Source organism: Corylus avellana, chromosome ca5 (assembly GCF_901000735.1).
Source record: "Corylus avellana chromosome ca5, CavTom2PMs-1.0".
Classification (NCBI taxonomy): Eukaryota; Viridiplantae; Streptophyta; class Magnoliopsida; order Fagales; family Betulaceae; genus Corylus; species Corylus avellana.
The window spans coordinates 15,972,148-15,983,871 of record NC_081545.1 but is presented as its reverse complement, the minus strand read 5'-3'; the positions used below and the strand labels follow the sequence as shown (position 1 = coordinate 15,983,871).

Sequence of the window (11,724 nt, the reverse complement as noted above, 5' to 3'; positions counted from 1 at the left end):
AAAGTAACTTGGGCTTTGATACCAACTGATGTTGCGTAAGCTCCTGATAGGCAAGAATAACAGCAAGAAGAAGGGATAAATACTCCTAAGATCGTGATAGTTTGAATTAAAGAAATCTTTTCTATACGTTAAATACTTTATAGGGTTTGATTGAAAACAATGAAGAAACTTAACTCTAAGACTTCTTATTGATAAAATCTCACATATAATCAAAAGCTGCATTCTAGAGTCTATAAAGCATGTACTTATAGGCCACCAAATCCTAAACCTAAAATTTAATACGAAATAGAGTCGGAATTGAACTTGTACGAGGCACTTTCAGACAGGACATACCCTTGTTCGAACGATCACCCAAATAACTAAAATTAAAGTACGTAAAACAAGTAAAAACTGAAACATAACATAGGGCCGTCCGGACAGCTTGTGAATGGGATGCGAATGGACATATCGGGTTTTACTATGGTGACTTCCGAAAGAGGCCCGTTCAGACGGCTTGCGAACAGAGGCTCTTTTGACTTAGTAAACATCAAAATTTGCAAACTCTCGTGAAACATGAATTTGTAGATCTTTGAACTAGCTTTCTAATGACATAAAGCTTGCTTCAATCCGAGGTCTGAACCTCTTGATATAGCCTTTTTAGTAGGGCTTGTTAGGTGTAAATCATCGCTTTTCTTTATGCAATCCTTAACTTTCCGGTCTACATCATTTAACCAGCAAAAATGCGGATGGTTTACTACTATGTAGCATTACTCGTAGCCATAGAGGGTAGTACTTTTATTTCCACTAACATTATTTTAATATAAAATATTTTTTTTTTCTTTCTTCTCTCTTTCTTTTATCATTTATTAGAATATTTAAATGCCTTTTTTCTTTCTTCTTTCTTTCCCTTAACATTTAATTTAAATAATATATAAAAAAATAAAAGAAACTATAGTAAATTTTATTTGACTAAAAAAGTTTTTTTTTTTTTTTTTTTTTTTTTTTTTCTGAAGAAAAATCTAACTAAGAATTATCGTGGATCGGACTCCCTTCTTTTGGTCCATTCTGTTTGCGGATCCGGGCTCAGCCCAGATTACTTTTTTCCCCTTGTCGTCGTAACGCACAGAACTCACAATACTTCAATTCTGACGAGGGCATTCTCGCCATTCAGACCCAAATAAATAGCTTGTCCCAAAACCCTAGCATCCATTTCAGGCCTCCTTCCCCTCTCAATTTCGGCTACTGCGAGCTCTCCCCAATTACTCAGAATGGTCTCTTTCTCTCTCTCTCTCTCTCTCTCCCCTTCTCTGCCTTCTCTCTGTAGGTTTTGAAGTGTTTGCTAACTCTGTTTTCTGTGTTTTGTTTCCGTGCTTTTTGTGTTTCCCTGAAACAAAAACGAAAATCAGGCTTCGGAGAGGAAATTGAGTAACCCAATGAGGGAGATCAAGGTACAAAAACTCGTCCTTAACATCTCAGTCGGCGAGAGCGGTGATCGTCTCACCAGGGCATCCAAGGTACTTGTTTTCTCTCATGTATTTTTGTATATATTCATTTTGTTTAATAGATGAATGTATATATTCATTTCTATTCTCACATATGGTCTCGTGTAAATCGCGTGCTACCCACTTCTTTTTGTTGTATATGGTTTGATCGTTGTTAGTCATCTTATATTTGTTTTATATGTAGGTGTTGGAGCAGCTTAGCGGCCAAACTCCAGTGTTTTCCAAGGGTAAGTCTTTCCTTTCTTTTTCATTTTTTTGGGGGATGGGGTTGGTGGGTGGGGGTGTTTATCCTTGTTTGGTAGATGGGGGGAAGTGTGAGAAAGTAGAGGGAAGGTTTTAGATCTTTGATTGTTTGGGAGCCAGCATAAGGTTCTCATGACTGAGTTTGATAAAACATCTTCTTGGTTAGTGGGGCCGTGTTGGATAACATTATGTTTTCTTGTTGGGTGCACTAATTTGGATATTGGAATTTAATATTCCTGTTATTTTCGTGAGTATTCTCTGCAATCAAATAGTGGGTTGTGATTATTTTGGTTTTGGAGGAAGGTTCGAAAAGAAAAGAAGTTGGCTTGCAATTTTGGATCATTATCTGTTTAGACCCAAGAATGTTAAAACTCAAATTAGAGACAGGGTAAATGCTAAATGGTGCCTAATGGAGATGTTTTTGGCTAGTTAATATGGGTTTTCCAATTTTTGGAAGTTTGAAACACTAAATGATGTATTTCTAAGTTTCTCTTTCGCTATGTTTCTTTTCCTTAACTTTATCTGCAATCAAAGTGATGGGTTTTGTTGATTGGTTGAGTTGTTTTCTTGGCTCTGCTCTGACAATACAGTTTTTTCTTGGTGCATTCTAGGCTCGTTCTCTTGCTACAAAAAGAAATTCCAGTTTTTGTATTTAATGTTTTGCATTAACTAGTTCTACTACTGTTTGTTTAGAATTTTGAATGTACGCTGCTTTTGGGAGATAAAACCTGAGCATTTCTTTTGTACCTAAAGTAATTAATTCACCTTGAAAATTGAGAATTTCATATATGCTTATTAGAGACATCTGCTGCAATGTTTCATATACTTGTTGAAGTGTTGTTTATCATCACTATGTTCTTTTCCGTAAGCCTTACATGTCCTGAATGATAATGCGATAAAAATACAAAATTTTGGGTCTTGCATTGGTTGTGAAGTGTTTATTAGGGCATGTCTTGTGTTTGAAACGTGCATCGTGAAAAAAAAAATGCATGAAGTGCAGGAAAAGTGATTCAAGAGGTTCCTTAACTCTAATGTGGTGAATTCAATGATTTGTCTTTATTGAGTTTCACGTTTTTGAAACTGAAAAATTATGAACTTGAAAATGTTTCTTGTCATAAAAAAGTTACAAATTAATAGATTTTCGTTTTTCTTGTTTACTGGTATCAGCCAATGTGGTTTATTATATTTCATTTCATATATTTCTTGATTTGTTCTGAGGTTTGATCCTTATGGACCCCCCCCCCCTCTTCTTCTCATCTTTACAATTGACAGCAAGGTACACTGTGCGGTCCTTTGGCATCAGACGTAATGAAAAGATTGCGTGCTATGTCACTGTTAGGGGTGAGAAGGCAATGCAGCTTTTGGAGAGTGGTTTGAAGGTGAAGGAATATGAGCTGCTGCGGAGGAACTTTAGTGATACTGGATGTTTTGGCTTTGGTATTCAGGAGCACATTGATTTGGGAATCAAGTAAGCTAATATGTCCTTGAGCCTTCATTTATTCCTTCTTTGCCAAAAAGTGGATTTCTGTGCATTGAATATTGTATTAACTTGGTGTGATTTGGGTATTGCTTATGCAAACTTGATTGGTAGAACATAATGGCTCTCTTTTAAATTTTTAATATCTTGCTGTTGCTAGTTTAAAAATGGAAAAATGAAAACACTTGCTCATTTATTGTAGTTGTTTTTGTGGTCTTAAAAGAAGCAAAACAATCATCTAAAGTTTGTCAATAGTGCATGCTCGTTTCCTTTCCTTCGAGTCTGTGCTCTTAGAGAAGCGTATAAAGGAACTCTTTCCTCTTAAGATATAGAAGTTCAAGAAGATATTTGATAATTCCTTGTATCGTGATTTTGATGCATCAATGTGCTCCAGCATTGTTATAATTAAATTGATTATCCTTTGATTGGTGTCTAGCCCCATCTGATAAGCATGTCTAGCATAAGGTTGAATTATCTCTAATTAACTATTTTGGGCATTCCAGTACCACTAACATTTGTGAGTTGCCCAATAGAGATTGATGAAGATTACTGTTCTTCACCTGCTGGATTCTGTAATGGTCTGTTTGTGATTTCCAAGATGTTGTAGGTTGTACAGGGTTTGTGAAAGAACAAAGATGGCAGGGATTGACTTGGTGGATTTTTTTTTTCCCTGTATAGAATATTACAACCCAACTCATGTATTATTGCTCCAAATACGTTTGATTAGATGGGGACAAAAGTGGGGATATGGATTTGATTTGTGGTAAAATAATTAATAATTTAATTCAGGTGTAATGCATGGGTTGTCATTGCCCTGTACAGAATTCATCTCATTATGTGATCAAACTCATAATGTTGCTTATTTATGCATGCTTTTTATACTACGTAATGTCTTTCCAGTATGATGGATATTTCCTTGTCTAATTGCCTTCCTATGTGTACCCTGATTAGTCCGGTAAGGAATTTGGTATGTATAAGCAATTGTTTGTTCATTGAGTTCCTTCAATGTTGTTAATTTTGGTTCCTATAATCTTGATGAAGGGTACTGTGCTTTTGGTTTACGGAGACTTTTCATTTTTTATTCTTCCTGTTTTTAATTTGTATCACCGTGTTTTAGGTATGATCCTTCGACTGGAATTTATGGAATGGATTTCTTTGTTGTGCTGGAGCGCCCTGGTTACCGTGTTGGCCGTCGTCGCAGGTGCAAGTCTCGTGTTGGGATCCAGCATAGGGTCACAAAAGAGGATGCCATGAAATGGTTCCAGGTCAAATATGAAGGTGTGATTCTTAACAAGTCCCAGAATATCTCTTAAGGCCTGGAAGGTTCTTGGGAAGATGCCATAAATTTTGATTTAGGTTGATGTTATGTAGACCAACAATCCTTTACTATTATCCTTGTTTTTTAATTGTTGGGAGAGCCTGGGATATGTTTTCTGGACCAAAATCAGTTGATTTATTTTGCTTCTTTATATGTTTTTGGCAATCACTGATTAACTATTGTGATAGTTTTAGTCGGTTGATAATGATTCATGAATGTTGTACTTTGGTTTTCATGCATTTAGCATGAGCCTCCATTTTGTGTAAACTCCGGTCACTGAAGTGTAGGATTGTTCCATTTTGTACATGTGGACGCTTGGAGTTGGAGGATTTTCTTATGGCTTACATGACATGAACGATGGAACATGTAAACAAAGAAGAGAAGAAAAAAAAAAGAAAAGCCATGGTCGTCTCTCCCTTGTCTATAGACTGAAACACCAAAGCCCCAAAAACGAGTTGCTGTGGCTAAAGAAGATTTCATCCCACCAACCAAATGGCCTTATTTAGATCTACATGAAAGCCGAACCAGCTGCTATGCCCGAACCCAGCACTTCTCTAAACCAAAACCAAAACCAGTCCTAGCCGTCCATCCCGAACACTGAAATCTTGTCGTTCTTAAAAATCAACAGAAAATGGAAGAAGCTTGAATATACAAAAAACAACCAAAAAAGCTGTTGCCAAACCGTTCATGACACCAAAATTTTGCCCTTTCTCTGAACAACAAAACAACCGAAACATTTTTGTGCCGAATTTAATCGCGCGAGAAAAACAGAGGGAGAGATATCATTAAAGGTTGAAAGTTATCCACACGTTATCCACATTTATTCATTACCGCTACCCATGAAAGAACAAGACGATGTCCCCACGAAAGTTTAATGGGGACATTGTGCTATTCTTTTGTGAAATGGGGCTGAGAAATGATTCGCGAAGTTACTTACCAATTAATTAATCTTTGAGGCGTTACATACGAATTTAAGAGTAACAGTCATTCAAGTATGATAGTATTTATAAGGAATGATAACTCTTGTGGTCTGTTCTGTACATTGCATTCTATATTTTCGCACCAACATTTTTAACTTTAAGTTTCTACTTCTATTGATCAAGATAAATTATTATATTGAAGTGTTACAATCTTAGCTAATAGAATGCCCAATTTCATTGACTGCGAGCAATAAATTATGAACCTGTAAGATTTACGGTTTAACCTCTTTACTCACACCATAAACCATATTCAATACAAGTTGGACCATTTACATGCAGATAGTAAATAATCAATAAAGATAAGCATAGAGATCGATTGTATGCTATATGCTCAATTAAATAAATAAGTGAATAACAACTTTATTTAATAGGGCACTATCTCCAAAAAATCAGCCTGGACTAATTAGTGATTTTTCCATGATGAGCATGCGATAAGAAGAGATTCTACTGATCTCCTCGGCTATCCTGATAGTGACGTGAGCAAATCCTAAAATTATTCATGGACCCCCACAGCAAATGAATTAGGATCCTCTCTAGTTTATTTGAACTAGAGAATATCTCGTTAGTTATAGTGGATGAGTATTTTTGTCTCCTCAAAAAGTGAAAAAACAAAAATACCTCTAAAATATAACTAACTGGAAAGGATCCTGTTCCACAACAAACATGATTATACTGGTAGCATCCTGTATTTATGTTTGCTGGGGCATCCACGATTCATTTTCAATTTATGGGTGATGCAGTTCTACAATTTACTGCAAAAATTGAGCCATCTTCATTTCTCTTATGAAGAAGCATTTGGCATCTAAATTACAAGCACTCATAACCAACAAAAAAAAGAAGACCATCACAAAATCTTTTCACTTACATTTCATACAAAGAATTAGGGGAATCCATAAAACTACAACTGCTGCTCTATTCTTTCTTAATACACATTAAAAATCCTCATAGCATACGTTTGCAGAAGATCACATCAAGGAATAATAATCTTCTTGCCTGCATATATGGTGTCTCCTGTAAGCCCATTAACCTCTTTAATTGTATTTACAGATACCTATATCAGTGTCAGGGAAAAATAAAATAAAATCAAAAGCTCGAAAATAACAAGCCTATAGAGATAATTGATTACATATCTGCTCGTTTAGTAATAGACATTTTCTTGTTTTTTTTCTTCTTTTCCCCCTTTTGATCAGTGTTTCCAGGAACAACTTTATTGGGGAAATGATAAATCTAGGGTTTAAGACAAGATAAAGTTTCTTAGGATTGCTTCATCCATAAATAAAGTCTTATTCTTTGTTTAATTCTCAGAAAATTAAAAAAAATGTTTGTGGGGGTCCATATATATTAGAATTTTCAGGATATCAATTACTTTTCATGAAAACTTCTGAAAACATAGCTTTTGTGAAATGCACAACGAATAGTTTTCAGAACTTCTATCCAGAAATCTTTCTCTAGAAAGTAAGAAAAAATAAGTATTCAATATGAAATAAGTCAAGAGAGAAGCAAATATACCCCATATTTTCTAGAGAGGCCCCAAAGAGTATCTCCTTTAACAATCTCTATTGTTCTCTGCGGCAATTCAGGGACTTCTGGCACATTTTGGTCCATAAACATATGTGGTTTCTACAACAACACAATACAAATTACACTCTACAGATTTCTTCAATAGTACCAAACATTTCAAAAACAAATGTAATGCTCTTTCTGAAATATCGAAAAGACATAAATAAACAAAATTTAATAAAAGAAGTAATGGGTCTCTCCAAAACCTCACATTCAATAAAAAAAATGCAAGTAGTGTGTCTCCTAAATACCTAAATATATATATATACAAACATATCCATCCACACACACACACATATAAAGCAATGAGTTTCTACAGAATATAACAAACAAAGTCCTAAAGAACAAGGGTTTCTACAAATAATCAAACAAACGAAAATACAAGCAATTGGCTTCCCTAAAACATCAAAAGAGTGACTATGCAACCAATGAATTTCAGGAGTATCCAACAAATCCAAAAGAACAAGTAATGGGTATCTCTCAAACACGAGAAATAAAAGATTGAAACAAGAAATCTTTCCAAAATCACCAAACAAATAAACAGCACAAGTAATGGGTCTCTCCAAAATATCAACAAAACATTGAACAAATGGACAAATCGACAATAAAAGCATTGGGTCACTCCAAAATATCAAACAAAGAAAGAAGTAAAAACAATTGATCCCTCCAAAAAAATGACAACATATATTAATGACAAATAATGGGTGTCTCTAATACCAGAACAAATCAATCGCACAAGCATGAGAGATACACTGGTTGAGGAAATGATAGTTAAAAGTGCTTCATACTCGACACGCACCTTAGTAATGGGTTCTTGGGGAGAGAGAGGCTGAGCTGGTCGAATCGACAGAGTTGATTCGCTGAGTGATTGGTTAGTAGTCCGAGTTTCATTTCTGGTTCTGTTGAGAGGGATTAGTGCTTTGAGAATGCTAAAGGCGATGCCGGACAAGACCACGTACCCGGCGGTCTTGGTGATCGCTTTCCCCTTGGCATCTCCGTCGCCGGAGGCGTCGCGTGAGTTTGACATTAATGGTTGAGCGCGGAGGATTGTTGAGGGTTCGGATTTTCTTTTTGAGGGTTTATGGCTTTGACTCTTGAGAAATGCTTGGGTACATACACAAGCTTATACACTAATATGGCGACGTGGCACTGCCTATCAGGTAAAAAAAAAAAAAAAACTTTTGAGCGCGTCTTCTTTCATTTTCCCTGACAAATGAAATGTGCAGAGAAATAGTCTGCAACGACAAGAAAGACATGTCATGTCCGTGATAGAAAACACTTTCATTGAGAATTTGTACAAATTAATCTCTTTATATTATGCCCTTAAGGAAGAGAATTATATTATTGAGTAGAAAGTGATTGATATTAATGTTAGATTTCGTGAAGAAAATTGGAGAGAGTTGATGATTGGGGGGTCTCATACTCTCATGAATCATGATAAATAACTTTTGGTTTACGGAAAATGAAAGAAAAGAAAAAAAAGAAAGAAAGTAAAAGACAAAAGCGGTTGCTTGGCGCTTGAGGCAACAATTATCCATGAGGTTGACACGTGCAATTGCTCTGCAAAACATGCTTCAGGCTAGATTCATCTTAGGTTCGTCCAGGTTCTAAGGACAACCTTTGGCTGTGAAGCTGCCATGTCAGCATTCACTCCTTTGCACGCCAGACTTTGTCCACAATTTTTTTGAAGTATTCCATTATCACCCTCAAAAAAAATCTCGCTCTTTCCTTTATTACCCACTCTTCCTGCCTCCCCTCGCACCTTTCACTCCATTGCATGGTCCAATGGCTCAATTGCTCTCCCCTGTGTGCACTGAAGCTCTCAAATTCCAAAACCCATTATTTAATTTGTGCTCGAGAAGTTCATGGGGCATGTTATCAAAGATCACAACTCCTTGGACTGTGTTGGGTCGTGGTGCCAAGAGAAGAGGCAGTGGCAGAGTCAGGGTCGCTACTGAGGGCTCGCCTTCGACCCAGTCGATTGCCGAGGATTATTATGGGGTGTTGGGTCTGGTAATGTTCCAAAACACCTCACTTTTTTATTGTTTGTATGAAGAGAAAACCAACATTTTATGTTTTAAGATTTTCATTCTTGAGTGAAAAATATACTCCATTGAAGAAGGAGCAGCAACCAAAGAAAGTTTACTGTTGATACTTTTTCTTGTATTGATTGGTTTTGATCCAAGATATGTATAAGTTGTCTAGGACTTGGCAGTTGCTGGATAGATGGACTTTTCAGCAGGCACACTCAAACACAAGGTTGATTGCTTGTGATCATATGATTAAAATGAATATTATTCATGGTTGAAAGCAAATGACTTTTTGACTTCATATTCTAGAAATTTCTGGGAAGTGGAAAATCTGAAGGATATGAATGATGCTCTTATAAGCATATTTATCTTAATTTAGTTATTTTTGTGGAAATACCATTTATTGGTTGATAAAAGCTAGGTAACTATGGACAGTACTTGGGGAACTCTAAAGATTAGATGTGTCCGTTGCAGTAGTGAAGCTTATATATGCCGATGCTTAGAGTTAGATGTTGAGAGACTATTAGTTAGTTGCAGTCTATCTGCGATTCTTCTTCCTAAAAATTCATTTTAGTGTTTTTGTGACTGTTGGTGTGAATTGGTTTGCATTATGTTCCATCTCTATACAATGTTAGATTAAGGATTATAATCATATCATAATTACCTTTGTTCTGAGGTGTAGATATGATTTTGAATCCAAATTGAGCTTACATACATATTTCCTTATCTTTTTGAATGTCATTGGGAGTGAACAGGATCAGTAAGGTGGATAAAATTTGCCAACCCCATACGTTGACTTATATATACCTGCTTTTTGTTAGCATCCACCATATTTTATTCTACTTTAGGTAATCCCTGGTAATGAGATAAGGGACAAGTCTGTTGATTATGGTACTCTAAGCGTGACACCAAATTCTAAAATATTGTGGAAACCACTGCAGCACTGCCAAAAATCAATAGTAGATATTGAAGTTTGGATTGAGCGCTACCATATTGACACCCATCCTGATATTTCATTATGCTCAAGTGGCTATCCATTTTTCTGCATGAGTTTCCTTAGGGTGCTATGAAGTAGACGAATAACAGGGTGGCCCGTGGAGAGTATTTTTAAATGTATAGAAGCCCATGGTAGCGATAAAAGAACTACTTTCAATCGTGACGGTCATATTATACATACTCAATATAAAGCAGCCAAACAACTACTTGTTCAATCGTAGGGGACTGAGTGATTTTGTCAAGGGGTTAATTCTCATTTGTGCAATTAAGTTTTTAGCAAATTGATTCATTCTTCTAAGATTAGCTTCACTTCTATAAGAAAATACCTTTCTCTCTAGTTTTTCCGTTTCTAATTTTATAGACCATTTGTTGCCATTTTACAATGTCTAATCAATGTTTGGCGTGATGTTACTAGCTTCCAGATGCCACACCAGGGCAGATTAAGAAAGCCTATTACAATTGCATGAAAGCTTGCCATCCAGATCTGAGTGGGGATGATCCAGAGACCACAAATTTCTGCATGTTCATAAACGAGGTCTATGCGGTGGGTTTCCCCCCCATTTGGCATGAAATGCTTTAAGCTTGAAGGAGGATTTGATTTAAATCTATTACCGTGCTTCTACTATAAATGGACTATTGCAGTGCAGGTGCTCAGCGACCCTGTGCAGCGCATGGTTTATGATGAAATTCATGGCTATGCTTTGACTGCAGTCAATCCTTTCCTAGATGGTTCCAGCCCAAAGGATCACGCATTTGTTGATGAATTTAGCTGTATTGGTATGTCAGGACAATGGACTTCTAATTGTTATGTGAATACGTTTTACTTCTTTGAGATTCTATAGCCTAAGTATTCCCACGGTCTGCAAAATATCCACAGCTCCCCTTTTTTGTGATGTCAGCATCATCTCTTTTTTATTCTTTTTGATATTTTGAGAAAACGTGTATTATTTATTATTTATAAATCACTTCAAGGATGGGTTTTCTATCTACTACAAATGGAAAAACCTTATCCAGGTTCTGATGCTGACATCTGATGGGAGTACCAAGGTGGTGCTTGTAGATATCAGGGGAACTAAAATCTGATGTGAAGACATGATGGAAGGACTTGATTTGATGCACATAGAAAAACTCATTAAGAAAATAGTAGTCAACATGTAATATGAATACGCCTACACTCCAACCTAAGGGGATAGAGCAAGACCTAGTTGCTACTGGTATATGTGATAGTAGGGATCGATATGCGAAGCCACAAGCTAGGAGTAGTTTCTATAGCTTACCTAGACCTTCGGCCTAGATATTTTATAACCTTGAACTAGTTGACCCAATTCCTTAGCTTAAATTAGGTTGATACCAGGGGCATTGCATATCCTCGCTCGCTCTACTTATTTTTTTTTATTAGGATCTCATTGTCCATTCCTACCTAGGGCCTTTTATATATGCTCTTTCCATGGCAAGTAGCATTTATAGCAGCACCTAGAAAAAAAAAAGTAGCAATTGTAGCAGCACTCCCTTGCAATTGATGGGTTTTGATAACATTGAAATATCCATATCCTTGTGTTCTTCACAGGGTGCAAAAATTGTGCTAATGTGGCATCGGATGTCTTCGCAATTGAGGAAGACTTTGGGAGAGCCAGAGTCT

General features: G+C 36.3%; 3 protein-coding genes across 3 annotated transcripts in view; 2 read left to right on the top strand and 1 right to left on the bottom strand.

Moving 5' to 3' along the window:
- Positions 1-1,146: 1,146 nt before the first annotated feature.
- Positions 1,147-4,778, top strand: LOC132182893 (large ribosomal subunit protein uL5z). Its single transcript, XM_059596260.1, has 5 exons — positions 1,147-1,250; positions 1,386-1,493; positions 1,666-1,708; positions 2,997-3,192; positions 4,319-4,778. Exons 1-5 carry the CDS (start codon positions 1,248-1,250, stop codon positions 4,512-4,514), a joined length of 546 nt encoding a protein of 181 aa, XP_059452243.1. The 5' UTR covers positions 1,147-1,247; the 3' UTR covers positions 4,515-4,778.
- Positions 4,779-6,149: 1,371 nt separating this feature from the next.
- Positions 6,150-8,193, bottom strand: LOC132182918 (uncharacterized). Its single transcript, XM_059596286.1, has 3 exons — positions 7,859-8,193; positions 7,009-7,119; positions 6,150-6,550 (listed from the first exon to the last, which is right to left on the bottom strand). Exons 1-3 carry the CDS (start codon positions 8,084-8,086, stop codon positions 6,470-6,472), a joined length of 420 nt encoding a protein of 139 aa, XP_059452269.1. The 5' UTR covers positions 8,087-8,193; the 3' UTR covers positions 6,150-6,469.
- A 490-nt stretch (positions 8,194-8,683) lies between these two features.
- Positions 8,684-11,724, top strand: part of LOC132181855 (chaperone protein dnaJ C76, chloroplastic-like) — a 5,521-nt gene continuing 2,480 nt past the window's right edge. Inside the window, exons 1-4 of the mRNA XM_059595085.1 lie at positions 8,684-9,072; positions 10,501-10,629; positions 10,733-10,862; positions 11,653-11,720. Coding sequence (XP_059451068.1) covers positions 8,845-9,072; positions 10,501-10,629; positions 10,733-10,862; positions 11,653-11,720 — 555 coding nt within the window. The 5' untranslated portion in view covers positions 8,684-8,844. The remainder of the gene's footprint in view (positions 9,073-10,500; positions 10,630-10,732; positions 10,863-11,652; positions 11,721-11,724) is intronic.